This window comes from Berghia stephanieae, chromosome 3, assembly GCF_034508935.2.
Source record: "Berghia stephanieae isolate SIO BIC M18660-M18661 chromosome 3, UCSD_Bste_1.3, whole genome shotgun sequence".
NCBI lineage: Eukaryota > Metazoa > Mollusca > Gastropoda > Nudibranchia > Aeolidiidae > Berghia > Berghia stephanieae.
The window spans coordinates 5,375,080-5,402,872 of NC_088362.1; the positions used below are offsets into that span (position 1 = coordinate 5,375,080).

Below are 27,793 nucleotides of genomic sequence, written 5' to 3' on the forward strand. Positions count from 1 at the left end.
TAAAGATAGCTATGTATCGCAAGAATTTTACTGCTATTATGTCTGAGTGATAAAAAATCTATTTTGTGTTAGTTGGGTTTGAAGTTTTGGGGAAAATCCTGAAAATGGCTGGTAAGGAGAGAATTGAATCATATTTTTTTTATCACCCAAAAACTATGCATGCCTTTGGTGAAGATCACTGTAATCTTTGATGACACATTCTTAAAATTATGAAATCAATTAAAAATTTAATTTAAACGTTTAGAGGAAAATCTGTCACTTTTCTTTATTATCAAGTCCACACAATGTGAGACCATAGCAAATGTGCTTTCTTCATTCTCAAATTTTCGATGATTAATCCCTGAAATGAGATAGAGATAGATACATATATGGTTACAACATCGAATAGAAGAAAACGTAAAGAGCTGATTAGGGACAGGAAGAATGGGGAATATTGTCATGTGAATGGTGAATGTTTATTATTTCAATGGTGGCCAATCTTTCAATGCATGACATTATTATCAAAACAGCCTATAAATTATAAAGTTTTTCAGGTAAGTCGCAGATTATTGCATTTTCTATATAAAACATATTATTATTATTATTGTTATTATTATTATTGCTGTTATTATTACTGTTATTATCATTAGTATTTTCAATGTTTGCCTTGCTTTATTATTGAATTTACTTATTTGATTTGTTGATGAAAATATATTCTTGTAGAGTTACATTGGCAATTGCCTAAAATAAACGTTTTTGAACTTTGAACTTGATGGAAGGTTATATATGAATATTTCCATGCAGCTAGTATACCTTTGTAATTTATTTTTCCTTGTATACTACAAAAATAAAAAATGATAATCACATCATTTCATAGAAAGTGAATCAATATATTTACTCGACTAATCTTCCATTTCAACTTACATTATTACAATCTCTGTGATGCACATAAGTGTAGTTACGTACATTATTTGTGACAGGTCTTAACAGTTTCCAGTCATTTAATGAAAATACAAGAAAAAAATGTCGCTCTAAGTCAACTATTGTGAAAAAAAAGGCCAGCACTGATCAAATGTGATGATATAATATATTTTTTAAAAAAAATTAAAGGGATGAATTAGAATCAATGGAAAGGGTTTTTTCATCAGGTCTCTACTGATAAACCCCCCCCCCCCCCAAAAAAAAAAGAAAAACAACGACAAGTGATGGAGATAGAGAGAGTAATGCATGCTTTGTGTTTATGTGCATTTAATAGGAGTATTATTCTCATACAACACGATATGGATAATGGGTGAGTGGGTTAATGTGTTAGAAATAAGAGACATGCCAACTGTGTTTTCAAATATAAATTTTAAACCTGTGTAAACATCATAATATTTACTCTCTAAAATGACAGGCAACTGATGCGGGAAAGAATTAAAATGAAACATAAATTTGAAAAAAAATTGTTTTAACATAATCTTGAGAGGATATAAATTAAATATCTTTAATTCGATTATTTTGTTAAAAAAATTTGAAAATACAACAGTAAACAAAAGGATTATCAACTACAGTTGGCATTTCTGATCTATGATGGTTATTACAACGAAGAACATGCTCAAAAGAAGGAAAAAAACAGTCTATTAAAACCTAAAAATTAAGAATTTATGTGCTTCATTATACTAAACTACTACAGTTGTGATACAGCTTAACACTTATCTTTATGAAAAGCTAATTGCTTTCAAAATCAATCAAAGAAAGTTGCTTTCAATTATTCTAAATTAAATTAAAGTATAATTTTATCTTACTGAACTGATTATAACTGAATTATTATTGTATATATTTGACAAAGCAAAATGAAGAAATATAAAAATATCTTGTCATTGAATGGTAGCATAAAGATAAATGCTGACAATCTCTCTATCCAGTCCACATTTTACATGAAAAATAAAGGCTACTTAATTATAATTTTGTGACAGTAATAAACAAAGAACAGAGTACCAAACACAGAACATTTCCGGCTCAAAACCCTTCTTCAGCCAACAAAAAAAAACCCCCCAAAACATAAATACATTACTTTTGTTGTTGGCCAAAGCAGGGATTTGAGCCCAAAACATTCCGTGTTTCGTACATTGTCCTTTTTTGAAACTATTATATTCATTTTCGCTTATTACTATTTTCAGTTCGCAGCTTCTCGGCAGCTTTAGTATCGCTATAATTTTGTGACTCAATGCTGGAATTCCTATGGAAAATTATTCAGAAACCACTCCTTAACTGATATTGCTTGTGATATATAGAATCCTTAAAAACAGATTAAATTCAGAGCTGCCAACCCCATCTGATGAGAATGTGTACAATGGGACCTCAAAATGGGGGAGATTTCATAAAAATGGGTACAATTCTGAAATCGATGGAAACTAACCATTGTGAAAGTAAGAGGAAGGTATAATTACATAAAGTCACACCACACAAGCTCAATTGCAGAAACAATGATGTTCCCAAGACTATAATCCAATCCTTTCAGGATTCTACCTCCCAGCATGAAGATCATAATTGGTCAAAAAATATATGAATATCCACTTAGTCACCAAGGTTTCTCAATAGGCTAGTAATATAATATGAATAACAACTAAAGAAAACTGAAGTGACTCTGCACACTAAAAATGGGTACAATCTTGGGGGAAATGTGTACAAGCGTACAATCACTGAAAATGCGTACAATTCCGCATTTTTTGCAGTAGGTTGGCAGCTCTGTAAATTTGTAGCTCTAAATGTCTATATACAAGGAGGAACTTATAAATCAAAATGACATCATTCGAGCTGAGAAGAAATCGCCATCTATCATTGCCCAGCAATTGAAGACAAAACAATATCTACCATTTTAAAATAAATTTACTCCTGTTTTATGTGAATTGAAAACTATGTATTTAGCTTCAGGAATAGATCATGAGTGGGGGAATATGGGAACACGTCCTATAAATTCATAAAAATAAAGAAAATTTGGTCAATTTTTTTTTATTTTGTTGCTTTATGGGTATCTTTGAATTCTCTATAATCAGGCATATCATTCACATATCCTTACATCTCATCCCTATGTCAAAATAAAATGAGATACACCAGTATATAGCTAAATCCTGAGAAATTTCTATCTATAAATTGTCAGATATAACCACTAAAACAAAGAAAAAAAAAAAACAGAAGAAAAAAGTTGTTATAGAAAGACCTCCCACCCCTTTAAGGGGCGGTTTGGGTCTTTTCTAAAAAAAATTTAATAACCTATATTGGGCGGTTTTAATCATTCTGTATCATCAATATAGGTTAAAAAACAACATTTATGGTGAAAATTTTTAATTATCTGTGTTGATACCCATTTTGGGATCTAATTTGGGGGTCTGACATCAAAAAATATAACAATCTTGTGGCAAACGTTCCACAAAAACTAATGAAGGAATGACCTCCATATTCTTCCCTCTTGTCAACATTGTACCATAGTGTGTCACCATAGAGAGATTTTACAGCTTTAGCTTATGGAATTTTTATTAGATCATTACAAAGTTGAGAATCAAAATGTTATGACAAAATTGATGTAAAAAATTCAGATTTAGGATTATAATTTAAAATTCACAAATCTTATCAAAAAAATCTCTCTATGGTGACATAATACATTATCTCTGTCATAACTGTGGAAATTTTCAGACAATTTCATTGAATAGATTCTGAGAAACGTTTGACACAGTTTCCCATACCCTTAGAAAAATGACATATTGAGAAAATAGCAAAATGGCTTCCCGTTTTTCACACATTTCTTACTACCTGTACCATTTTCGACTGTGTATGTCGTGCCTTATAGTCTACTTTAAGAATTTGGACTTCAATTATATTATTTCTAAGATAATAAAATATCATTTTCCACCAAAATCTCAAAATCAAATTTTTGAAGGATTTTCCTAATAATTAGACCCAAACCGCCCCTTAAACATCTCATCCCTATGTCAAAATAAATGAGATACCAGTATATATCTTAATCCTGAGAAATTTCTATCTATCAATTAAATTGTCAGATACAACCACTAAAACAAAAAAATAAAAATAAAAAAAGAAGAAAAAAGTTGTTATAGAAAGACCTCCCACCCCTTAAAAAAAGTCGTTATAGGAAGACCTCCCAACCCCTTAAAAAAGTCGTTAAGATTGTAGTTGTAGTCTCTTCATTCACACAGCCACTGGTCCAATGTTAACAAATAATGAGAAGAGATGATAAAAATTTGCAATGTTGTGATTATTATTCAATGTATATTTAATGTTTAAACACGTGAAAATGAGTAGTACTTTTTTTTATTCTGTGTGTAAAGTGGGTAAGTAAGGAGTGTCGGGGAGTGGGAACTAAGCGTAGCGTAGCTAACAACTCACTTCAACCTAAAGACAGCCTTGACAGATAAATGGTCAGATGGGATGTCCTTGGTAGGCAGACCCCCGGTTGCCTCGATCACCTGGGGGTCGATGACCTCCATAGCCCCGACAGTGTATAGGGTGGATGACGAGTAGAAGATATAATCCAGACAGGCCTTGACCATGCCGTTCAACGATGTGATGACTGGCTCTCTGCCCTGGGAATTACAGGTGATGCATACATGGATGTGAAAAAAAATATTTTGATTATCTTAATCAGTGGCATGGGTGCCGGCATGAAGAAGTGCCGAAACCTGAAACTAAAATCTTGACACTTTGCAAAACCTGAAAATGTTCCTTCTGAAAATGCGGCCTAGACTTTACTCTTATTTCATCACCGTTTTTAGCTATACCATTATTAAATGATTACACAGCAAACATATTGACACAATGAGGAAATTAATTTGATTTTAAAACCAACTTATAATACACAGTACACTGAAAAGGTGGCTGAATCACGTTTTCGAATTTTTATCGATGCTATCAGGTTATTTTACTCAAAACACTGAAACCAGAGGTATTTGACTTCGAGATATCGCGAAACCGGAATTCCGGCATGAACCGGAAAACTGGGACACATGATCAGTGGTCTCAAGTCAAAATTTTAAAAAAGGAGGAATATTTTGCGCCCAGATTGCGCATTTTATCATAAAGGAAGTGGAGCAATTTGTCCTCATTAATTACAATACTGGTAAAATATAGAATTCTTAACATACAAATCATACTATAAAAAGGAAAAAAAATTGTTAAAGAACCGATAAACATAGATAAATCCCTTGCAACCGCACTGTTTACAATGATTTTTGAAGATGTATAGATACTAATGAGGGCCTGGAACCCAAATTGAAGAAAATAGCAGTGGACATGAAATAGTGCAAATCCCCTGAAAAGTGGAAATTTGAGACCCATGCTTAACATTCTTGAAATAAAATGTTATATTTTAAAAGTTGGCCCCCGTTTTTGACTGATGGACAAATTATACAATTTTGTCTTGCGGAACAGATTCTAATTGTAAATCTAATCATTATAGTTTTATTTTTATTTGACAAAAGAGGAGGAAGAAAAGAGCCATTCATAGCTGATGTAATGAATGCTCTCTGCCCTGGGAATTATAGGTACATGCATGACTTGTGTTGACCTCCCAAAACACAAGCACAATTACAATAGTTAAGACCTTTTCAATTGATCACGTCATATTGGATTCGTTTGTTTAAAAAAAATATATTTTCAATATTTAATGGAAAGAAAATAATATCTATTTTTTTATAAAAACTTCGCAAAGCCCCAGGTTTGAGTCTTTGCCAAGACGAGGGCCATTTAAATCGACTGATATTTGGACGAGTTTTCTGGCCGAATTTATTATAAATACAAGTTTTTGCAGAGTAAGGCATTTAACTGGTTAATTTTCAAAAGGAAAAAGAGAGTAATCTTGACTCACCACAGTTGTTTCATAGGCACTTTTCATGTTTGAGGACGTATGTTGGAAAGCCTTCCACAAGTAGTGAATAATGGACTGGGACTGTGGGAAAATAATTGGAACAAATGTTTAACTGGCTCCCCAAGAAATGTACATTTTGAAGATTTAAAAAATATGTTCACGAGTCCTAGTATATGTGAATCAAGGACTGTAACCAAAACATGCAACATGAGTACAATTGTAACAAACTCACTCAAAACCAATGGGTGGAAATAAATGAATAATATATGTCTGTGGTCCGTTTATTTATTTTTCTTCTAATTCCCATCCCCTTAAAAAAAGTTGTTAAGATTGTAGTCTCTTCATTCACACAGCCACTGGTCCAATGTTAACAAATAATGAGAGAGATAAAAATATGTTCAAGAGTCCTGGTATATGTGAATCAATGACTGTAACCAAAACATGCAATATGAGTAGAATTGTAACCAACACACTCAAAACCAATGGATGGAAATAAATGAATAATATATGTCTGTGGTCCGTTTGTCTTATTTATTTTTCTTATACCCCCCCCCCCAAAAAAAAAAAACCCCGAAAAAACAAAAAACAAAACCATAACAAGGACTGGTGCATCGGTATTTCCTAGTATTAAAAGTTAACGTTCCGGTGGTGCAATAATGATAAAGCTGGCAGAAGAGTCAAAATGCCGGAAGGCGATTTTTACATTTACTAAAAAACCGGAATTTCCGGCATATGCCGGCGAACTTTCACCCATGATTGAAACTATTTCTAAGGTTATAATACATTCTCAGATGTTGTGAAATGGTATAAAATGGTCTATTCTCCTTACAGTTCCCTCGGTGTTGTCCATAGACTGAATGTTCTGCAAGACCCGGATGTGTTCATCTGTCAGGTAGCCATCCTTTGCAAGCTGGTATGCAGGACTAGTCGTTTCTGAATTGAAGTCACCGCCAATGATGTAGGGGTTGAGGTCACTTCCAGCTTTTGATACAAGGTCTTTTACAGCACTGGCCACCTGAATGAGATATTACTACATGAGGATGTGCTGAAAGGTCGTTAGTGTAACATTTGATACAGCATCAATATTAAATTACTTCAAAGGACTGTGGTTTCTCTCGGTTGAGTAATGAAAAATAATCCAAAATCTGCCAGTCCAACAACAAAATGAAGAAATAGCTTGTCAAAGAGTTGAAAAAATGTGGACAAAGTATCAACTCTCTCCATACTATTGGCAGTATATTCTCAGTGTTTGGATTATAATTCCTTACTCATCCCAGCGACAATTTATTCCAATGCGTTTCAAAAATAACTTTACACTGATGTTTTTTTCTTTTGGCACAACCTCTAACACAGCTCATGCTAAAGAGACTGTTACTTTTTAAAATGTTTATTGGTCTCTTATCTTTGTCTGATATAAAATCTTACTTTAATATAACACTAAAATGAGTATTCAGTGTCCAAATCTTCACTAAATATGAATGTTCAAACTCTGTTTTTAAATTTGACCTTTGGAAATGTAGGAGAGATCTGATGCAATATTTCCTCCTCAGGCTATCTATCTACCTTTGTGATTTTATGCCAACATCATTCATGACGCAAATTTTACAAGAAATAAAATGAATCATATTCTTTTTTAAGGGGAAGAGGAAAAAAAAGAGAGAGAGAGAGAGAGAGAGAGAGAGAGAGAGAGAGAGAGAGAGAGAGAGAGAGAGAGAGAGAGAGAGAGAGAGAGAGAGAGAGAAAGAGAGAGAGAAGGAGAGAGAGAGAGGAGAGAGATTGAATTTATCACGTTAAAAATTTCAGCTAAAAAGAGGAAAAATACAGATCTTAGACACAATGTTAACACCCCTTTAATTTTGTTCATCATTTGAAAACTTTTTAGACCATATGAAGTGTAGTTGAATTTGAAAACAAATAAATTTGCCAGCAAATTCATCATTTTCATCCCTTTTCTTGGTAAACACAGGCCCAAAATTTGATTCTTGTGGAAAAATCTAACAGGTGCCAAAACCAAATCTGTTGATTCATAACTTATTGGTATGACTGGCACATTTGGAATACTGATCAGGGAGTAGAATTGATTACAAACAAACAAAATAATTTTTAAATGATTGACACAATAATTGATATCAATCAGAATCAATTCTATCCCCAATAATGCAATGCTTCAGTTCAAGAATATTATGTAACAGTTTGGATTATATAGAACAAAAACAATTAAATTAGTTAAATTCATTGTTTAAACAACATAAATCACTGTTGTATGAACGGCACAAAAAAATGTTTGCCAAAACAAATGCATGGTGGACTTGCTCTAAACAGTGTTAGAAGTAAGTGAAAACTCCCTTGCTGAATAATGAAATAAACGCGAGTAATAAAATCCTTACCACCACTTCATTCACAGCACTCGCTATCTGTTGTGGAAACAAGTAACTAATATGAATCAGTATAATATTGGACAAAAGATATTTTTTAGCATTTTCATTCACGACAAAATCGGTAACTTTACACATGACCCCCAGCCTAAATATGTAACGTTGCTCTGGACCAGTGAATTTGAATTTGAACACGATTATGATCGTTTGAGAAACAACGCTCATTTCTTTTGGGGAAAAAATATTAACTAAATTCAAATGGCTTAATCAGTGATGATAATAGCAATTTGTCAAAAAGGAGGATGGAAAATTGCTGTCTATCAATCAAACACAAGCAAAAGGTAAAAATAGCAGGAATATAGTATTGTATATGTTACTACTACTACTACTACTACTACTAGTGTAAATCCATTTTTATCATTAGACGTAAATTTATTTTTTGCAAACATTTAATGAATGTTCTTTCCACATAACATTTTAAAGGCCTACAATATTATTAAAATCGCTTGCTGCATCAAGAAATTATGATAAACTTTTGACCAAAATAAAAGAGTTGTTTTGATTTGATTTTTACTTTATAAACCAGGCTACAATATCTTTGTTACCGAAACCTAGTGGTTAGGCAGCTTATAACTATAACCCAAGAATCTCTCAAATTTCAAATCATAGTCCAAAGGTAAAAAAAGAGTAAACTAAGCCAATCACTATTGCTTTATTGTAATATATTATCTCTGTATAACCAGATGATTTAATGGATGGTTGCAAAAGAAATAGAGAGAGAGAGAGAGAGAGAGAGAGAGAGAGAGAGAGAGAGAGAGAGAGAGAGAGAGAGAGAGAGAGAGAGGAGAGAGAGGGGGGGGGGGGGGGGGGGGCGGCACCTACAACAGAGAAATAAAATATCTAGACCCATTTGTCCCTCCCCTTCCTCTTCAACCATCAACTAATAAACGAGCAACACTGGTCTTCTGTGTCCAATTGTGACATCCGTCTGGCCCGACGTCATTAAACAGGACCGTCACCAACTTTCACAAGACTGAGCACAGGTGTCAAAATATGACATAAGACATAATGGTGATTTTGTGGTTTTGAGGAAGATGCTCGACACTGCAAATTCAGCTGGAGGTTTCTGAGAAATTCCCAAAATCCCGGAATTCCGCGGATCAGTGGAAGATTATCATCACTGCTTCATATAGACTTTAAAAATCATGTTTTCAGCTCGCTGACCTAACACTAGGTGATCATTTTATGATGCAACCCATGGGGAAATCAATAAACTTCATCTCACTTGCAGACTTGCCAAATTGAAAACGTCAAATTTAGTAATTTTAATGTCAATTTTTAGTAATTTGACAAGGAAATTCGTAATTTCTGAAACTGTGTATGAACAACCACAATATTACTATCATTATCATCATCATTATTATAGTAGTAGTAGTAATAGTAGTAGTAGTAGTAGTAGCTGTTGTTGTTGTTGTTCTTCTTCTTATCTTTATTATTATTATCATTTAAGTATTACTAAGAATAAAAAATCCTTAATTTTCCATAAAATTTCGTATTTGGCCATGAAATTTGTCTAAAATTTGTAAAATTACGAAAAATTTGTAAGATTCAGCATGTATGCACTTAGTTGCACCATAAAAAGATCACGTTGTATTCGGATTGGGGCAGCGGGCCCAAAAAAAAAAAAAATGAACTGCATCTATAATTTATAATTTGAAGAAAAAAAAAAAAGGGATTAAAATAGAAAATGAAAATTAAAACAAATCTTAAGTTGAAAAAAACAAAATAGAATTGAGCAAAAATTAATTATTGTTGAGAGAAATAAAAGGTAAGCTGTACCTGAATGCATTGAACGTCTGGTGCTTTAGGGTTGTAGACCACGTGAATGTTGCCTACGGTCAAATGTTTGCCAGTTCTCTTTGATAAGAGTTTGCAGACCAAAACGACATCAGCTCTATCCAAATATTTCTTGGCGGCTCTGGACACATCTCCCGTTAAACCAGCAGCTTCTATTTCCTATTACAATAAACCAACAGAAATGTATACATTTCATCCATTTGTTTTATATTTTAGGGGTTTTACATTACGAGTTTAAAAAAAAAGAAATTATAGAGAAGTGAAAAGATAAGATATAGCTTTCAAGCAGCAAAGAACACGGAAAGGGACTAAGATTGATCCCAGATGGAGTCGAGATATTTATACTTATTGCTTTTAAATTTGAGCAAAACATTTGAATATGTGTGTCGGTATGACATTTCAATAAAAATTTTGAAAAACATCTGTCAGGAGAGAGTTAATGAGCTCCACTAAGAATGACTTGGAAAAAAAAATCACCAACCTCATAAGCCAAATCTTTCAAAGACATTCCTTCATAGGACAACACCTCAAACTTGGATGTTTTCACAAATGTTGCCTCTCCTTCGTCATACCAATCTTGTGTCCTTTTCTTAAACATTCCTTGGTATCCTCGACTGAACAGACATTAAAAAAAGCAAATATTCTTTTTTACAATCAATCCCTTTAAATACACTCATATTGATATTTATAATAGTCTTAACAAAACCTTTGAAATTCCCTAGCCATTTCCAATGATAAAGTCTGATTTAAAAAACAACCCCCTCCCCCCAAAAATAATTAAAACCCCAACGCCACAGCTACGTATTGAAAATACCAGACTGACCTTAAATAAAATCATAATTTTGCCCTCTCTTACAAAGAGATTAAATGGGGAGAGCAGTGGTGCTGTAGAAATTAATGGATCGTATTTGGATATAAATTTTGAAAAAATATTAAGATGCTTGAATTTTGTTAGCCAAAGCTCCAAAGTTTGATTTTTTTTTTCTTTACCTATAGACAGCCAGAAGAATTCACAAAACAGTATGACTGGTGATGTGATAGGTCAGTAGACCGAACACATACATGGGTGCTAGTGCTAGTAGGTGGTTTAGACAAAAAATGAAATTCTCGAGGCAACAAACCCCCCCAAAAAAAAAAAAACAAACAAAAAGCCCTTAAAATTTCCTATATCTCACATCAGATGTCCTGCCATTAATGATGAAAACCTGCTGCAAATTGCGTAAAAGTTTGAATTTCACGAAACAAAACATCAATCATAATTTTTACCTGGTCATGGAAGGCAAGAGATGATCACTGTAGTACTTAGTATCCACTTCCTGTAGGCAAACAATATCACCATCCAAGTAATCTAACTCTTTCAGGATAAGACGATGGCGATATAATAACTCCAGATACTGGGCTTCTGTATATGAGTAGTCGTACCTTAAACACACAAAAAACATATGAGTTTTGAAACTACTTGTCTGCACCTATCAGAGAGAATATAATACACAACTGCCAACTCACAATGCCAGTAAAACAGGATAAGACAATAAAATTTGGGATTTTTCTCTCAAAGCTAAAAGAGCAATAAAACCCCATTATTAAATTCTGCTCATTAAAGTAACAAAAAGGCATCAAGAACTGCAAATATTTATCCTAAGTTCAATAGAAATAAACAGCGCTTATTTAAAGACTATAAATTTGTCATTTTATACGTGAAAATGTCTCAATAACAATTTTTTTTTAAATCCAAGGAATATTACATCTTGTCAGGATTTATCCATGAGCCTAAAACGGGAGTTGGAAGATTCATTATTACCTTTTCAAGTGGCAGTCAGCCAGAATATTGTAGGAGACGACACTAAAACAGAAAGCAGGATCCATGAGCTCAATGGGAAAACTGCGGTTAGAGATAAATTTGCGTTGGGTGATGGAGGGGGAAGAGGGCACATAGCTGCTGTCCAATGTGACTGGTTTCTTGGCAGGCGTGGACGTATGAAGAGGAAGGGACTGCGTGACCTGTTCATTGGGCTGCAACCAAGAGGCAAGAAAATAAAGACTTTAAAACTCGAAGTTGCTTAAAAAATACCATAATAATAATATAATAATAATAATAATAATAACGTACTTTATTCATCCAAAAGGAAATTTTTGAATTAATATAAGGGAGCTCATAAAATCAACTAAAACAAAAATGTTTTTAAAAAGTAGTGCACTCATTTAAATATAGCGGTCCAAGTCTAAGTTGAAAAAAAAAATAGAGGTAATTCTGAAGAGGCACAATTTATTAAACAAAATACTGCACACTTTATAAATAAAAGAATTAATATGTTTATATACATCGACCCTATAAAAAATTTGAATCAATGGAAAAGATTTGAAATAGCACCTTTGATTATATTTTAAACAAGTCAGCAGATAGCTCTACTTCAAACCACTTGTAAAACCGACTAAAGGTCAAAATCGGAAGTATTTTTTAGTCTGGCAGAATCCGCAAAAATGAGATCAAAATTTGGGCAAATCCCATCTTATGAAGTACTTGGTGGGTAAAAAAAGTTCCAGTCCAGTTTTGAACACCATGGACAACGGAGGGATTAAATTCTGATATATATTTACTCCCCCCCCCCCCCCAAATAAAAATATAATAAATCATAGATGTTAAGAGTGTGAGTGTGTCTATGTCAATATTGTATTATAAATGTGTAACCAAATGACAAATTGCCACTTTTTTGGGGATAATAAAGATATATTATTATTATTATTATTAAAACATCATATTTTCCCCCTAAAACCTTATAATCTCACCTTACAAGCTCCATTTTGTTCTGTGACATTCTGTGGTGGCTGGACTACAGGGATGGGTTGCTGGGGTGGATTGGCATGTGGCTGGCCAGACGAAGAATTGCTCATGTTATAGTCTGGTGGAACTGGGATCGAGTTTACCTGAACCTGAGGGGCTGGAGGATTCGTGTTAGATGTTGGGGCGGCCACTTGGGCTAGGGCTGTTGGTGGGGTTGGTATTTGGGCTGGGGCAGGTGTCGATGACTGAACAGGGCTAGTCGTAGACTGCTGTGTCTGTGACTGTTGTTGAACAGGGGAAGATTTTTCAGAAGGAAGTGGTATGGATGCCATTTCGATAACTGGTGTAGATTGTGCTGAGGCTGCTGTCGGTTGTGGTGGTGGTGGTGGTGGTAGGGGAATTTCATTGGAAGCAGTCGGAGCTGTGGTAGATTCTGTCTGCTTGGACGACGATGACATAGTATCGGAGACATCTGAAGATGCAATACTGTCATCCTGACCAGGCTGATCCATGGCAGTCATTTCACTTACATCAAAATTTCTAGACACACTGCCAACGTCTGAAGCTGCCTCACTTCCAACTTCAACCATCATGGAGGAATTATCATCTCTGTCCTAAAGGTGATATATAATGAAAAGTTGATAATGAAGCAACAATACCTAAACATCAGACATCAAGAATTACAAGAGAAAAAGGTGAAAATAGCAAGTTGTATAAAATATTTTCTCAAATAACCTTCTGAATGCTAAACTCTGTGTCTGGTACATGCATCAAAATGATAATCAGTGCTGATGGTGCCATAAACTGAAAAGGGGGGAAAATTTTGAATGATTGCCTTTAAGGGGATGGGCGGGTCCTGAAGGCGAAATTCTAAAATGTAATAAGTAGCTGACTTTTAGTGGTAATTTTAGGTTATGTACATCCTAATTAGAGGAAAAAAAATTGAAAACCTAAATTTCAGTTTTTGGTTACCATGGTAACGCCGCCATTTTGAAATTTGATAGCCTATAATGATGTAGTTTTCAAAATGCTAAGGCTTCGCCAAATGACAAGTTATTGACATGAAAATAGGTATACAAGTAGTATTTGAGCCATTCATTTGGGCTAAGCATCGGTTTTCTAATATCTACAATAGTATTATTTTTATTGATTTTCAAAGTTCATCAATTTTGAAACATCAAAAATTGACCCATTTTTGGACTTTTGACCCTAATTTACGCAAAATTAATAAAATAAATCTGAAATACAAATGCTCAGTTTTATGAAGCTAGTAATACTGTATGCACATGCGAAAAATCATTCAAAAATGTTTACAAATAAAGGAAGAGTAGCAAAATAAAGGTAGAAAAGGCACAAACAGAGAAAAACGCATAAGCACAGGAAACTCCGACAAGATCATGCATTCATGCGTCAAAATGACCCTGCTTGATGTGCAGGCCCTCCCTCTTCAGCCTCCTGTTCCTGCCTTGCCTTTTCTCGGCTTCACACACACACACGTACGTACACACACACACACACACACACACTCTCTCTCTCTCCTCTATCTATCTATCTATCTATCTATCTATCTATTTATCTATCTATCTATCTATCTATCTAAGCTATGAGCGGCTATATGGTCTTGTGGTATGACACTCGCTTTCGGATCGGAAGGTCCTGGTTTCGAGCCTGGTTCAGCGCATAGTTGAGTCCTTGGAGAAGAATATTTACTCCCGTTCTCTCACCGTATTCGGTGTAAAATGAGTACTTAGCCGTCAACAGTGCTGTCGCTGTCGGAAAAATTGTAATATCGCCTAACAGGCGTCATGTCTAGTTCTACATTTTACGTGTTGCTGTCGGTCAGGGACCCTTTGTAAAGCGTTTTGAGCACAGCTAGTGGATTTTGCGCTCTCTCTCTCTCTCTCTCCTCTCTCATTCTCAAGTGCATAACAAACCTCTCGCTCATTCGTTTACAACCAATACTCAGTCTAGCTCGACAGTAACTCCATTCATTTCATTTAGAGACCTCAGCGCTTTTTCATTTTGCAACATGTTACGAAGGAGTGACAAATTCTATCTATAAAAAATTCACAATAATATTACTGTTCCCATCTTGTTCGAGCTGCTGATTTTGCAAGTCGTACGATTCGAGTCTTTCTAGGCATACTTGTTGCGTACGTGTCGGTACTTTTTACAAAACAAAACTTTTATGTCCCCGGGAAGAAGAAAAATCACACACAGAATAACAATGTTTACATGCGACGCATGCGAAGATGAGGTCAAAGCATGAACTTTGACTCGCCCGCTAACCACTCAGAAAGCAATATCAAGTCATGTTATCATCGACTATTTTGAACAGCCAATGAGAACAGCGCTAGCAAGGCAAAGGTCACAACAATTACTCACGATTTTACTACAATCAGTCAACCCCTCACAATTGGGTCAGAGAAGGGTTTTTTGGAAAGGCTCTTGACTAAATATAGATAGACCGAAGACCTTGACAGTGGGCATTTCATATAGACCAAAAATAGACGAAACTATCGATACCAAACTTGCCTATCATTATCGATGTTTTCTGCTCATATTGGCCTAATGTTTATATGGCTTTTTCGCTGTCAAGCCAGGCTGTAACATTATATTTACTGATCCCCTTGGACTTCAAGAGGTCAGTTTGGACCTAAACTGACCCATCTGAGAGTCAACAAACACATTTTCATGTAGCAAAGGTTTCAAACTTTTCAAAAATAAAAAAATCTCAAAATCGATATTTTACTCGACTTTTGACAATCGAGGACCCGCCCATCCCCTTAAGCCCCTTTATTTTTACAGCATTCACCCCCCCCCCCCCCCACGCACATTTTTAGAGCAATTGAGATGATAAACTATCATTGATACTCTAGCTAACTTCTAGAGAGTGGGAAATTGCACCTATTTGTTCCACCACACATCAAATCTCTCACTGCCAGTACATTTGATTGAGGGAAACAACTTTTTAAAAAAAAGAGGAAATTCCTCCTCTGACTAAAAAATCGCGGATTTCTGCGGATCCGATGAAAACCATCAACATTGGATAATAGTAAAGAGTTAGTAAAAGTAGCGTATAGCTACACCTCCAAATTTACTTCGTCAACCCAGCTTCTAAAGTCTTCCTCCGCCCTAAGGACGGGTTCGTAGCCACCTTCAAGTTTAGTGACTGGACAGTGGAGGACGATGTGATCGCTGGTCTCTGGGACTGCCTGACATTTCCGGCAGGTATCACTGTTTCGAAGTTTCCATCTGCACATATTTACCTTTAAGGTAGGGTTGTATTGCTTTGCCAACTCTGCCTCTGTCAGAGGCACAACATTAATCGGAGCCACCATCTTGGATGGAGCAAGAGTTTCTGTCTCACAAGGTGGGGGGCTGGTCGTTGTATCATTTGCTTCCATCTCTTTTGAAACTTCCTCTTCCTCCTCAATGGGTGGTTGTGGTAAGGCTTCTTCTACCTAGAAAAAAAAAGAAGAAAAAAGAATTAGGTTATCTAGGAGGGGAGGAGAGACTACTCTGCGAGAATAGTTAATGAATTGATTTTTCTTTTTTAATTAAAAGGACAACTACTTCACGCCACAGCTATATATATATATATAGATATATATATATATATATATATATAAATATATATATATATATATATATATATATATATATATATATATATATATATATATATATATATATATATATATATATATTATATATATATATATATATATATATATATATATATATATATATATATATATATATATATATATATATATATATATATATATATATTATATATATATATATATATATATATATATATATATATATAATATATATATAATATATATATATATATATATATATATATATATAATAAAAAAAAAAAAACATTAGCTCCATCCCTTTCCCTTTCAACTAATCAAAGACCATCACTGGTCTTGTGTCCCTTTAGACATTCGGTGCCTGTATGTCTAGCCTGACGTCACAAAAATGGGAGTGTCACCAAAATTCATGCAACTGAGCATAGATGTCATAATATGACACAAGACATAATGATGATTTTTCCACCGATCCTCCACTTAGTGGCCTAAGCGCTTATAAAAGGAAAATGTTTGACGCTGCAAAAAACAGTGGAAAAATTTCTGAGAAAATACCAAAATCCCGGAATTCTGTGGAAGATTATCATCACTGAATAACAAAAAAAGACCTTACTTCTATGCACTGTTTTAATGTTGACTAATCATAAGATCCAAACAAAAATTTTATATTTAAGATGGAAACTCTAAGCCTCTGTTACCTCTTTGCTATCAGCTGCAGGGACATCTTCCTTGTTAACAACCACAAAATCTGAAATAATATCGGCCTCATCTTCACCAGCCAGCTTTTCTTGAGATGTGCCCGTCACTTTGGCTTTTTTGGGGCTACTATGAGCTTCAGTGTCTTCCTCCTCCAGCTTTCTCTTTTTACCAACTTCAGTTTCTGCCTCCATGCTGCGTTCCTATATATACGTAGGAAATGCAATCATTATTTATTTTATATACACATATCAGTTTCAAAACAGTTTTATTGGGCATGATGAATGTTATGATTAAAATTTGAGTTGTACACTTAAATCATAAAATTTGAATTAAAATCAAATAGTCGCATCTCTCCAATCCGTACTTGTCCCAGAATGTACAGAGCAGAGCACGATTAACATGGATGTTTAGGTGCTATATAAATTCATTATTTATCATTTATCAGATTACAGAGACATCAGGCAGGCCTGTAAATGGTTGGTGAAAAAATTGTCAGAACTTTTTGAACACGCGAAAATAGACACAACAGGACAAAAATATGGACACAACACAGATATGACACGTCAATTGACTAGTCAAATCATGTCACTTTACCCTACTTATTTATAACGAGGTCCTTATTTTATGGTATCAAAAAAAAAAAATCCCAATTATTTGAGGTCCCAGGTCTGAGTTAGTTGTAAAATGAAAGGAAGAGAACAATTCCTACCCTTTTGAAGGATGTGTGTCTTCACTCCTGTTTGTGTTAAATGTTTACGCTGATTCTTTCGTTTACTTGGATTAATTCTTATAGAAGAAGAAGAAGAAGAAAAAGAAGAAGAAGAAGAAGAAGAAGAAGAAGAAAGAAGAAGAAGAAGAAGAAGAGAAGAAGAAGAGAAAGAAGAAGAAGAAGAAGAGAAGAAGAAGAAGAAGAAGAAGAAGAAGAAGAAAAGAAGAAGAAGAAAGAAGAAGAAGAAGAAGAAGAAGAAGAAGAAGAAGAAGAAGAAGAAGAAGAAAAGAAGAAGAAGAAGAAGAAGAGAAGAAGAAGAAGAAGAAAAGAAGAGAAGAAGAAGAAGAAGAAGAAGAAGAAAAGAAGAAGAAGAAGAAGAAGAGAAGAAGAGAAGAAGAAGAAGAAGAAGAAGAAGAAGAAGAAGAAGAAGAAGAAAAGAAGAAGAGAAGAAGAAGAAGAAGAAGAAGAAGAAGAGAAGACGAGACGAAGAAGAAGAAAAGTATGAGAAAGTGGTGGTGCGGTGGTGTGAGAGCTTTCGAAGAAAAATAATTATTTCGCATTATTTTTTTCCCGGTTCACATCGGGACTGAACCAAAGAAATAAAGAGACTGAGAAATAAGAACCGGAGATATGCATGTGTGTCGGTAGCAAAATAGAGAGAAACCTTCCGGTCCAGTTCGACACACTTCTGTGTGTGCGTTATTTACTGACTAGGTGTGTGTGAAGACGACTCGCGCGAACTCCGCGACCTCTCTCTCTCGCTGGCTGTGGACAGTAACCAAGCAGTGGATACATAAACGTCTAGCGGAGCGTGTAGGTGGCATGATAATATTATAGCTAACTGATAGACGGCATGTTTTGTCTTTGATGCGACAAATAAAAAGGTTTTTGGTTTGTTTTTTTTTTAAGTCGGCATTTGAAACGGAATAAAAATCTAATTTTTTCGAGGAACGAAATAAAAGTCTATTATTTTCTTTTTTTATTGGTTCTGTTCTTTGGCGTTACGAATTTTATTTTTACTATTATCTTTTATTTTATCTTTTTCAGCACTTATAGAGCAAAACCGTACTGTCGGAAATCCGACAATAGACGGAAGATTTACAGGCCTGATCAGGAGAGTTGAATCCGTTTCTAAAGTGGACAAATAAAGAAGAAAATAATAATCCGTCCCCAGGTACCCAGTCTGGATAATAGAGACATTGGGTTTGTGGAATTCCGGATTAGAGAGATGTGAGTGTACTTTCATTTAGGAGAGAGAGACTTGTTCCTTATACCTATGCTTCATAAAACTTAGATTATCTATTTCTGACCATTTTAGCTTTAGAATAAATATTTTTTTATCTGGTTCATTCCTGACTGATGAGGCAGGTAAAAAAAAAAGTTGTGAAACGCTTATATATCTTTCTTCCCCTTGGACCATTCTGTAATATCATATTTAGAAATATGGAACATGGAAATGGTGAGTGTGATATGGAGTGAGAATTGAAATCAGGTAAAAAAAAATTCTTGAATCAATAAAAAAAAATAATGAAAAATAAAAATCAATATAAAACAAGGCAATTAATATGGCAGAATTCAGTATTGTGAGTTCATTATATAGACATCATGAGTGCCAGCAGGAAGAAATGCTGAAACCTGAAACTAAAATCTCGATACTTTGCCAAACCTGAAAATGTTCCTACTGAAAATGCGGCCTAAACTTTACTCTTATTTCATCACTGTTTTTATACCATTATTCAATGATTACACGGCAAACATATTGACACAATGAGGAAATTAACTTGATTTTAAAACCAACTTATAATAATTCTACCTCTATACACTGAAAAGGTCTCTGAATCACGTTTTCAAATTTTTACCGATGCTATTAGGTTATTTTACTCAAAACACTGAAACCGGAGGTATTTAACTTCGAGATATCGCGAAACCGGAATTCCGGCATGAACCGGAAAACTGGCACCCATGATAGACACTGGTGACAAAAATGAATTGACATATCCCCGTTACTTTATAAAATAATAGCTATGAAATTACCTCAACATCAGGAGTGTTGACGTCTGTCTTTGCTTCAGTAGACTCAACCACCATATCTTCTTTCTGTTCATCTGCCGTCTTGTCCTTAGATTCAATTTCCATACTCTCTGAATCATCCATCGCTGATTTGGGCGGCTCTTCTGATTTCGCCTCTTCATCTTTCGTTGCAGTTTGATCAGCTGCTTCTATTTGCTCTTCGCTCACTTCCTCAGCAGCAGATTTTTCCTTCGCAGGAGACGGAGTTTTAGCAGGACTAACCTCTTCTTTCTTACCCCTTCCTCGTCGGCCACTACCAGTGGGGGTTCTACTTTGCCTGCCTTTAGGAGTTGCTTCTTCCTCTTTTGCTTCCTTTTCCTCCTCAACTTCTTCAGGCTGAGAACTCCTGGCCCCTCTAGCTGACCTTCCACGACCTTTAGGCTGTGTCTTTTCTGGAGTAGGAGTTTCTGCCACTTCAGAATCGTCTGATTCTTCTTTTTTGGCTCTCCCACCACGAGAGGATGCCCTTTTAGCAGATGGGGTCTCTTCCTCTTCCTTTTTACCTCTTCCACCTCGAGCTTGCCTTTTGGGAGGAGGCAATTCTTCATCTTCTTCTTCCTCTTCTGACTCCTCCTCTTTTTTGCCACGTCCCCCTCGAGCAGCCCTTTTCGTTGGTGAGGTTTCCACTACCTTATTCTCCTGCTCATCTTTTTTACCCCTCCCTCTTCCTCGCTTTGGAGCTGGGCTTTCTATCTCCTCTATTTCCTCTTCTGGCTCTTCTTGCTTTTTACCTCTGCCTCTACTCGGCGTTCTTCCCTTTGGCGGTTCTTCTTTAACTGCAGCTCCTTTTCCTGAAAAGTGTGGTAAGGTCATAAGATTGTGAGATCTGGTTAACATTGACTAAAGTATCATTTGTAGAATTCTCTTCTCATTATGTTTATTCATTATTGACTAAAGATATTCATTTAACAGAAGGAATGAAGTTGACTTCACTTAACTCTTTGTCATCATTTTTAGACTGCTTCTTGACTGATTAGTTCTCATTTAAAGATATCAATAAGACTATAAACGTTAAAGTGGTTACACATAATTTTCTATTGTGTGTTTCATCTGACAGGCCATTGTTGTGAGTATTTCACTGAAACACATAGCACAAATATAAATTAAGGCATAAAGGGTTTGGTCAAATGTTATCAAGTACCTCTGCCAGTTGAACGAGGTGTCTTTGAAGGGGCTGGCTCACCAATAGGCTCTGGTTCCTCTACAGGTTCTGCCTTTTTGGACCCTCTATTCAAACAAAAAAATAAAGAAAAAAGAAAATTGATAATAAAAAATCAAATACAATAAATAAATTTAATAAAAAATCAATAAATTAACAATAACAAAATCAATAATAATAATAATAATAATAATAATAATAATGCGATGTTTGGACTGTACTACTAATTGCATAAATTCACAATCTTTCCCTACTCTTTTAAGTATTCAATATAGGTGTTCTGATACCAAATTTTCTGGTTCAAGGCATTGCACTGTGGTCTTTGTCCCCCGCCCCCAACCCCCTCCCCTTTCTTGTTACGTGCCATGTTGTACTGTGGTAGCTTATTCCAGACTTATGTAATAAATAGATAGGAAAAAAGTTTGAAAACTTAACAATTCTTTAAATTGTTCATAGTAATAGGCAGGCCTGATATATCCTAATTCCCCCACCTATGTGCGGCTATGTGGTCTAGTGGTATGACACTCGCTTTCGGATCGGAAGGTCCTGGGTTCGAGCCTCGCTCGGCGCATAGTTGAGTCCTTGGAGAAGTCTCTTTACTCACATTCTCTCACCGTACGCAGGTGTAAAATGAGTACCTGGCCGTTAACAGCGTTGTCTCTGTCCCAAAAATTTGTAATATCACCTGACAGGCGTCATGTCTCGTCCTACATATTATGTGTTGCTGTTGGCCAGGGACCCCTTGTAAAGCACTTTGAGCACGTTTAGTGGATATTGCGCTATATAAAAGCTCAAAAGCTCAAGAAACAAAACCCCATTCAAATTTTGCAGTTTGGAGAAGATTCCATAGCAAAATTTTAGAAGCTTTTGTAACGGACAGATTGCAGCTTGGTCTTATTCTTATACCTTTTCCCTCCAGTTTGGGCTGGCTGTGTTGCCTCTTCCTCTTTTTTAGAGGCCAAACTTCGACGTGTAACTCTTGGCATCTGTAAAAGAAAATATATTCAATGTCCATAAAGATGAAAGAAATATTGCTCAAACTGAATTGATTCAGTACACAACATACTTGAACCTTCAAGAAAAAGATGGATGCTATTCAATTCCAATCCCCTTATTTTTACGCACCCAGTTCTTTAATTTTAGTGTGGCTATGTGGTCTGCTAACACTCGCTTTCGGATCGGATGGTCCTGGATTCAAGCCTCGCTCGACGCCTTGGAAAAGGCTCTTTACTCACAATCTCTCACCATACTCAGGTGTCATGTCCCGTTCTATGTTAATTGTTGCTGTTGGCCAGGGAGCTCTTGTAAAACGCTTTGGGCATGTCTAGTGGATATTGCGCTTTATAAAAAGCTTTTTTTTTTTTTATATTTTTAATTTGCAATATATGGCAAGAAGCAAAAATAGCTAAGGAAGGCTAAAGAGACAGTAAAGATTGGTAAATAAAGCAAGATGACCGACTGGTGTTACAGTCAGTGCCAACAGTCATTTTTTGGTGAAAAAACAAGTTGAAGTTGGTTTTCAAAACAACGTTAAGTTATGAATTAAAAACAAAAAATTGAAACCCCTTTCCCCCGATTTTCAGTCACAACTTTCCTATGGCTAAGTGGATCACAATTTGGCTCACACTCTCACCACCACTGCTGCTTAATGATCTGTGTCGACAGATTTAAATTTGGTGGTACGGTAAACAAACCCGAATGTAAGTCAATGACACACCAGAGTTACAACTCCAGTGTGTGGGTGTATTCCAATTTTTCTGTGTATGGATGGGGTTAATTTTGATTGGAAGTTGTGTCCTGAAAATTGGCATGAATAAGATTTACATGTTATTCTAAAAACAAGCGTTTATATTTTAAAAACACACGCTGTAAATAAACAAATAAATGCATTTGAAAATTGCCAAATTTTAACTTCATACAACTTCTGGAATTTTTAATGGATTTTTCGTTAATTGACATCGTTTAAAAGGAAATTGAAAGACGAAAAGACGAAAATAATGATACCAAAATATCTGCGATATTCCTCTTTATAACGAAGTTATGCATCTTTAATTGAACCCCCCCAAAATGCGAACGGCAATTTCCAGTCACAACTTTCCTTGGGCGAGCTGGGTCACAATTTGCCTGCCACTGCTGCTGCTCACTAAACTGCCAAGTTCAATAATACGTAAGTTTCCATATATTTGGAATGTGGATAAACGTTAAAAGCGTCTGTGTATAATATTGTTATTGGCAGACTGTCTGCGTTCATCGTTATATTGGCAGGGGACATGACTATGACAGTGTCAGTGTCAGCAGTGTCCGTGACAGCGCTGAACTGAACTCACTGATACTGATGATACCTGATACTAGGCACTTGCAAGAATTTTTCAAAATAGTGATATCGGTATTATTTTAGCGTAGAAAAATAAAGGGGAGTGAAACATTTACAAAAGTGAAAAAAATATCGCTCTATCTCAACTAGTTAAAAAGTTATGACCTTTTATGTGGTGAAAAATCTCTATAGAAGCTTAATAGGAAAATATGTGACCAAAACACAGCAACCCAATGGATAATCAAGTATAATTCAGAAACGGCTTCAGATACAACTTTGAAATTTTTACATGTAGTAATTCAACATCTCTGTAATACATTGCAAACAGCAAAATATTTATTTATTGAGAGAGAAAGGTATAGTTTAGAGCTGAAACAGCTGAAATCAAGGAAAAATAGATCACGACATGCAAATGAATGACCTATTGGAATTTTGGAAAGTCGACAATTAAATATTTATTCACATGTAGATAGACCAAATACACCACTGAATCGGCGTCATTTAGTTGTTCACTTTGAACTTTTCAAAATGAAAATAGACCTCATAAAAGCAGAGATATGGACTGATAAATGTTTGAGGTGGTGTATTAGTGTTTAAAATGATCGAAAATAGGTGATTTTAAAAACTTCCGCTCCCCCGTTCCCCAAAATTGGACAGACGTCCGTCAAAGGATGAAAAACGTCAAAATCAACAGTGAAAAATCAATCGGAAAAAAAAGGAAGAGAATTGTAAATTTTAAAATGAATACATGGACACGAAAACGCCAATTAATTGAATAATTTAAAACAAAAATAACTTCCATAAATGGAATATATCGTAAGATATAAAGATGTAAAGTTTTGATGTGGATTGACGAAGTTATCTCTCAAACGCAGCAGACGACAGGAAGTGAATCAGTATAAGAAAATGGCAGCTTCTGTAAACAATCGAGGCCAATTACTGTTTTTTTGGGGAGCTCTAACTTTTGAGTGCAAACATATTTTGCTCTGAAATTTTTAGAAGCTACTTTAATATGTATCTCAGAAGGACTTTTTTTGTATTAAGAAGGACCATCTCTGGTTTAAAAGTTATAAGCGTTTAAACACATATACTCTCTTTACACAAAGATTTCTCAAAATCATGATATTAGAAGATAATAATATTAGCATCATTGTATGTAGAATTTTATGCCCTTTCCAATGATATAGAGAGCTGAGCCGGTGTTACCAATACTTAGCTTCTATAACCAGGACAAATCATTCGTTTGGACAGAAAAATAAATAAAAACTTACCACTTACCGTCAAAAGCAGTTTAGATTTGAAGATGCATTTGTTTTCTATCAAAAAACATTCGGTAATGGACAATCCTTGATGAATTTCAAAAGTTGTGTTGAAATTATATCCTAATTGTTTTCATGTTTAATTCCTCGCGAAATCGAGTGGGTCCCGTTTCTGTTATCAAGGTTCCGCCTAGCCAGGCAGGGTTGCCAGATCATTTTTGAGTAAGAGACCAAACTAGCTATAGCAAGAGGCCAGATTCCTCGGCAGGAGCCCAAATACCACCAAACCCACCTTAGCCTCGCGAAAACTCTTTAGATAGGATAAGGAAAATTCGTATATATAGAAGCATTAGCAAATGCAATCTGTGGCGTTAGCACGTGTTGCATTTAGATATTTAGATTGCAAAATAAAATAAGTTTTACCGGTACCAGAGTAAAACGATATAACGGGGAAAATCAGAGGAAGCCAAAAAGTTGGTTACAGGAGGCCAAGTGGCCAAACCAAATGCAATTTGGTGCATTAGTGCAGTAAAAATTGGTGCGCAAAATTAGTTCGTAGCGGATGCGAGACTGCGTGCGTGTGTGTGTGTGTGTGTATGTGTATGTGCGTGTGTGTGTATGTCTCTTTCTTTTTTTTTTTTTGGGGGGGGGGGGGGTGCGTACACGGTAACGGGGCATCTCGCCTCAGGATCTACGTACACGTAAACTGATTTACCGTTGCAACACATGCAATAGATGGTCCTCGTTGTCGTGACCGCGCACGCTCGTGTGTGTGTGTGTGTGTGTGTGTGTTATATTTTTAAAAATCAAAACAATTTTAACCATTATTGGCGAGATTCCATCTTACACTCCCCAAACTCCAGATCTTAGTCTTAATGTTATCATTAAAAGACAAGCTTTGCGATTTATAGTTTAATTGAAGCCCGAGTCGAAATATACTCTTACTACTGCTCTCTTGGTGGAAACGATTTATTCTGCATAAGCAATCTGCAGAAAAAAAACTGTCACTGTAAAAGGTTAAAGTTTCACGAAGTACGCACCGTGAACACCGCTGTAACAATCCTTTGATCTACATCATCAGGCAACCCATTGTTTCTTTCATCTTTTCCCATTCCCCCTTACTATCCCCCCCCCCATTCCCCCGCCCATCTCTCTCTCTCTTTTTTTTGTCATAATGTTATCCCTTCCCCTTCCCATCTCATTGTAAAATGAAAACGTTCTGCTGTTTGCAGATACATGTATGATTGTTTTGTTTTTTCTCTCTCACTAGGCATTTGAAAAAAAAACAAAAACCTGAAAAAAAAAAAAAAACAACTTAACCTTTTAAAGGCGAATATCAATCTTACTTGGACCAAAAATAAAATCTTACCGTTTTCATCAAAAGACAAAAAACAAAATACAATTTAAAAACATGAGCTTTTATATAGGGCAATATCCACCCAACGTGCTCAAAGCGCTTTTTATCAATATTCTTACTGCTCTTATGGTGGAAACGTTTTTGTTTTTCTGCGTTAAAAAATAATATAAAAGAAGACCATTATTTGAAAACAAAAAAAATCAGTGTCGCTGGCAAAGGGTTAATTGCAGTACTCCTGCATCCTGTGAGACTCCTACGGCACTTGCTAATCATAAAAAAGGAAATAGCAATCAACAATACTAAGGTGAAAAAAAAGAAGAAAAAAAAAAGGTGGGGGGGGGGGGGGGGGAGCAAATCCAGTAGCAATGCAACCTTTTAGCGGCGAAATACGATCTTTGACCTAACACCAAATCTTCTATCATCAAAAGACAAGTAACGGCAAAATGATTATAGACAATTGAAGTCCGAGTTGCGATAGTCTGACTGCTCTCTTGGTGGAAATGCTGTATTCCCCGTTAACAATAATAAAGATAAAAGCAAACTATTATCTAAAAGCAAAAAATTAGCTTCGCCGTTAAGGGGTTAAGAACACCTGCAACTGCTGCCAGCATCCTTGAGATGCTCTACGTCACCCAAGGTCACCACGTCTCCCTTTCGTCTTCATGCAACACCCCCCCCCCCCCCCCTCACCCTCCACTCTCATGGTGGTGGTGGCGGAGGATAAAAAAGGCCTTTTTTTCTTTTATTCAATCAACTTGACTGCTGGTGGACCCTAGGCCTCTCTACAAGTCCAAGAAATAATACTCACTTTTTCTCTTCGCCAACGAAAATATCTACCCCCTACCGGTCTAATTATTTGTAGCAGACGACAAATTTCTCAAAAAGGTCACGTGACACTGTAAAAACAACACAGGAAGTCCATGAAAGCTTATTTACGACATTTCCTTTGAACCATGTAAACAACAAAATTTCGTTTTCATTCGACTCAACGGGTCAGATTGGCCGGTATTTTTTTAACGAACTAAAGTTCTGAAAAATCAAAATGTTTCTTAGAAAGGTGAAAGATGCTAGTTTTTGAAACAGAGGTAGGTTTTTTAAAAAAATCTTTATATTTTACGTGAATGCATGCTCAAGGCGAGTTGGACGTGCAGCGGAGGTTGGTAGGCCAAAGGCGAGGCTCTCTATAATACATGCCATTTCATTCCATTGAGAAAGAAGAATGAACATTTTAAAATCACTCCTAAATTTTTTCCCCTCAAAAACGGAAACAGAAATCCTCGCCTGTTTTCAACTCACGAGAGCTACTTCTTGCAAGTGCCTACTGATACTGATACTGATGCCTACAAAACAATAATATTATGTAAATACGGATGTATCTAAATATTTTTCAAAAAACAAAAATCAAAGCATAAACAAATAATAAATATTCTAATTTAAAACAAAAAATTAACGCACGGCCGCATTTGAGTTTGAGTTTGAGGTTTGAGTTTGGATTGTTGAATCATAATCAAGAGAGAAAAAAAAACGCAAAATAAGCAGACGTCGCTCTTTGAATTTCAAAAAGCGGGAGTGCAAATTAAGCAATGCAAACATTTAAACAACTTGTAAATGCAAAATCATGAGTAGTAGCGAGCTAAAAGTTATTTACCTTGCCAATTTTGCAAATATACTGGAATAGTGTAAAGTCAAAGTGCCGGGATCACTAAGCGACGCTATCCTGTAGAAAACAAGGTTGCCGCCATTAAAAGGAAGAGAAAGTAGTGCC

General features: G+C 35.5%; 1 protein-coding gene across 2 annotated transcripts; it reads right to left on the reverse strand.

The window, feature by feature from the left end:
* Nucleotides 1-239: 239 nt before the first annotated feature.
* On the reverse strand, nt 240-27,793 carry LOC144967065 (uncharacterized). 2 transcript variants are annotated; one of them, XM_078903875.1, is made up of 16 exons: nt 27,677-27,790; nt 22,005-22,084; nt 21,081-21,166; nt 19,904-20,730; nt 17,160-17,360; nt 16,126-16,320; nt 12,862-13,470; nt 11,876-12,087; nt 11,341-11,496; nt 10,556-10,688; nt 10,057-10,233; nt 8,230-8,256; nt 6,672-6,857; nt 5,843-5,923; nt 4,366-4,562; nt 240-340 (listed from the first exon to the last, which is right to left on the reverse strand). In XM_078903875.1, exons 2-16 carry the CDS (start codon nt 22,082-22,084, stop codon nt 334-336), a joined length of 3,174 nt encoding a protein of 1,057 aa, XP_078760001.1. In that variant the 5' UTR covers nt 27,677-27,790; the 3' UTR covers nt 240-333. The 2 variants fall into 2 exon arrangements, with proteins under 2 accessions (XP_078760001.1, XP_078760002.1); XM_078903876.1 differs by lacking the exon at nt 8,230-8,256 and having other exon boundaries at nt 27,677-27,793.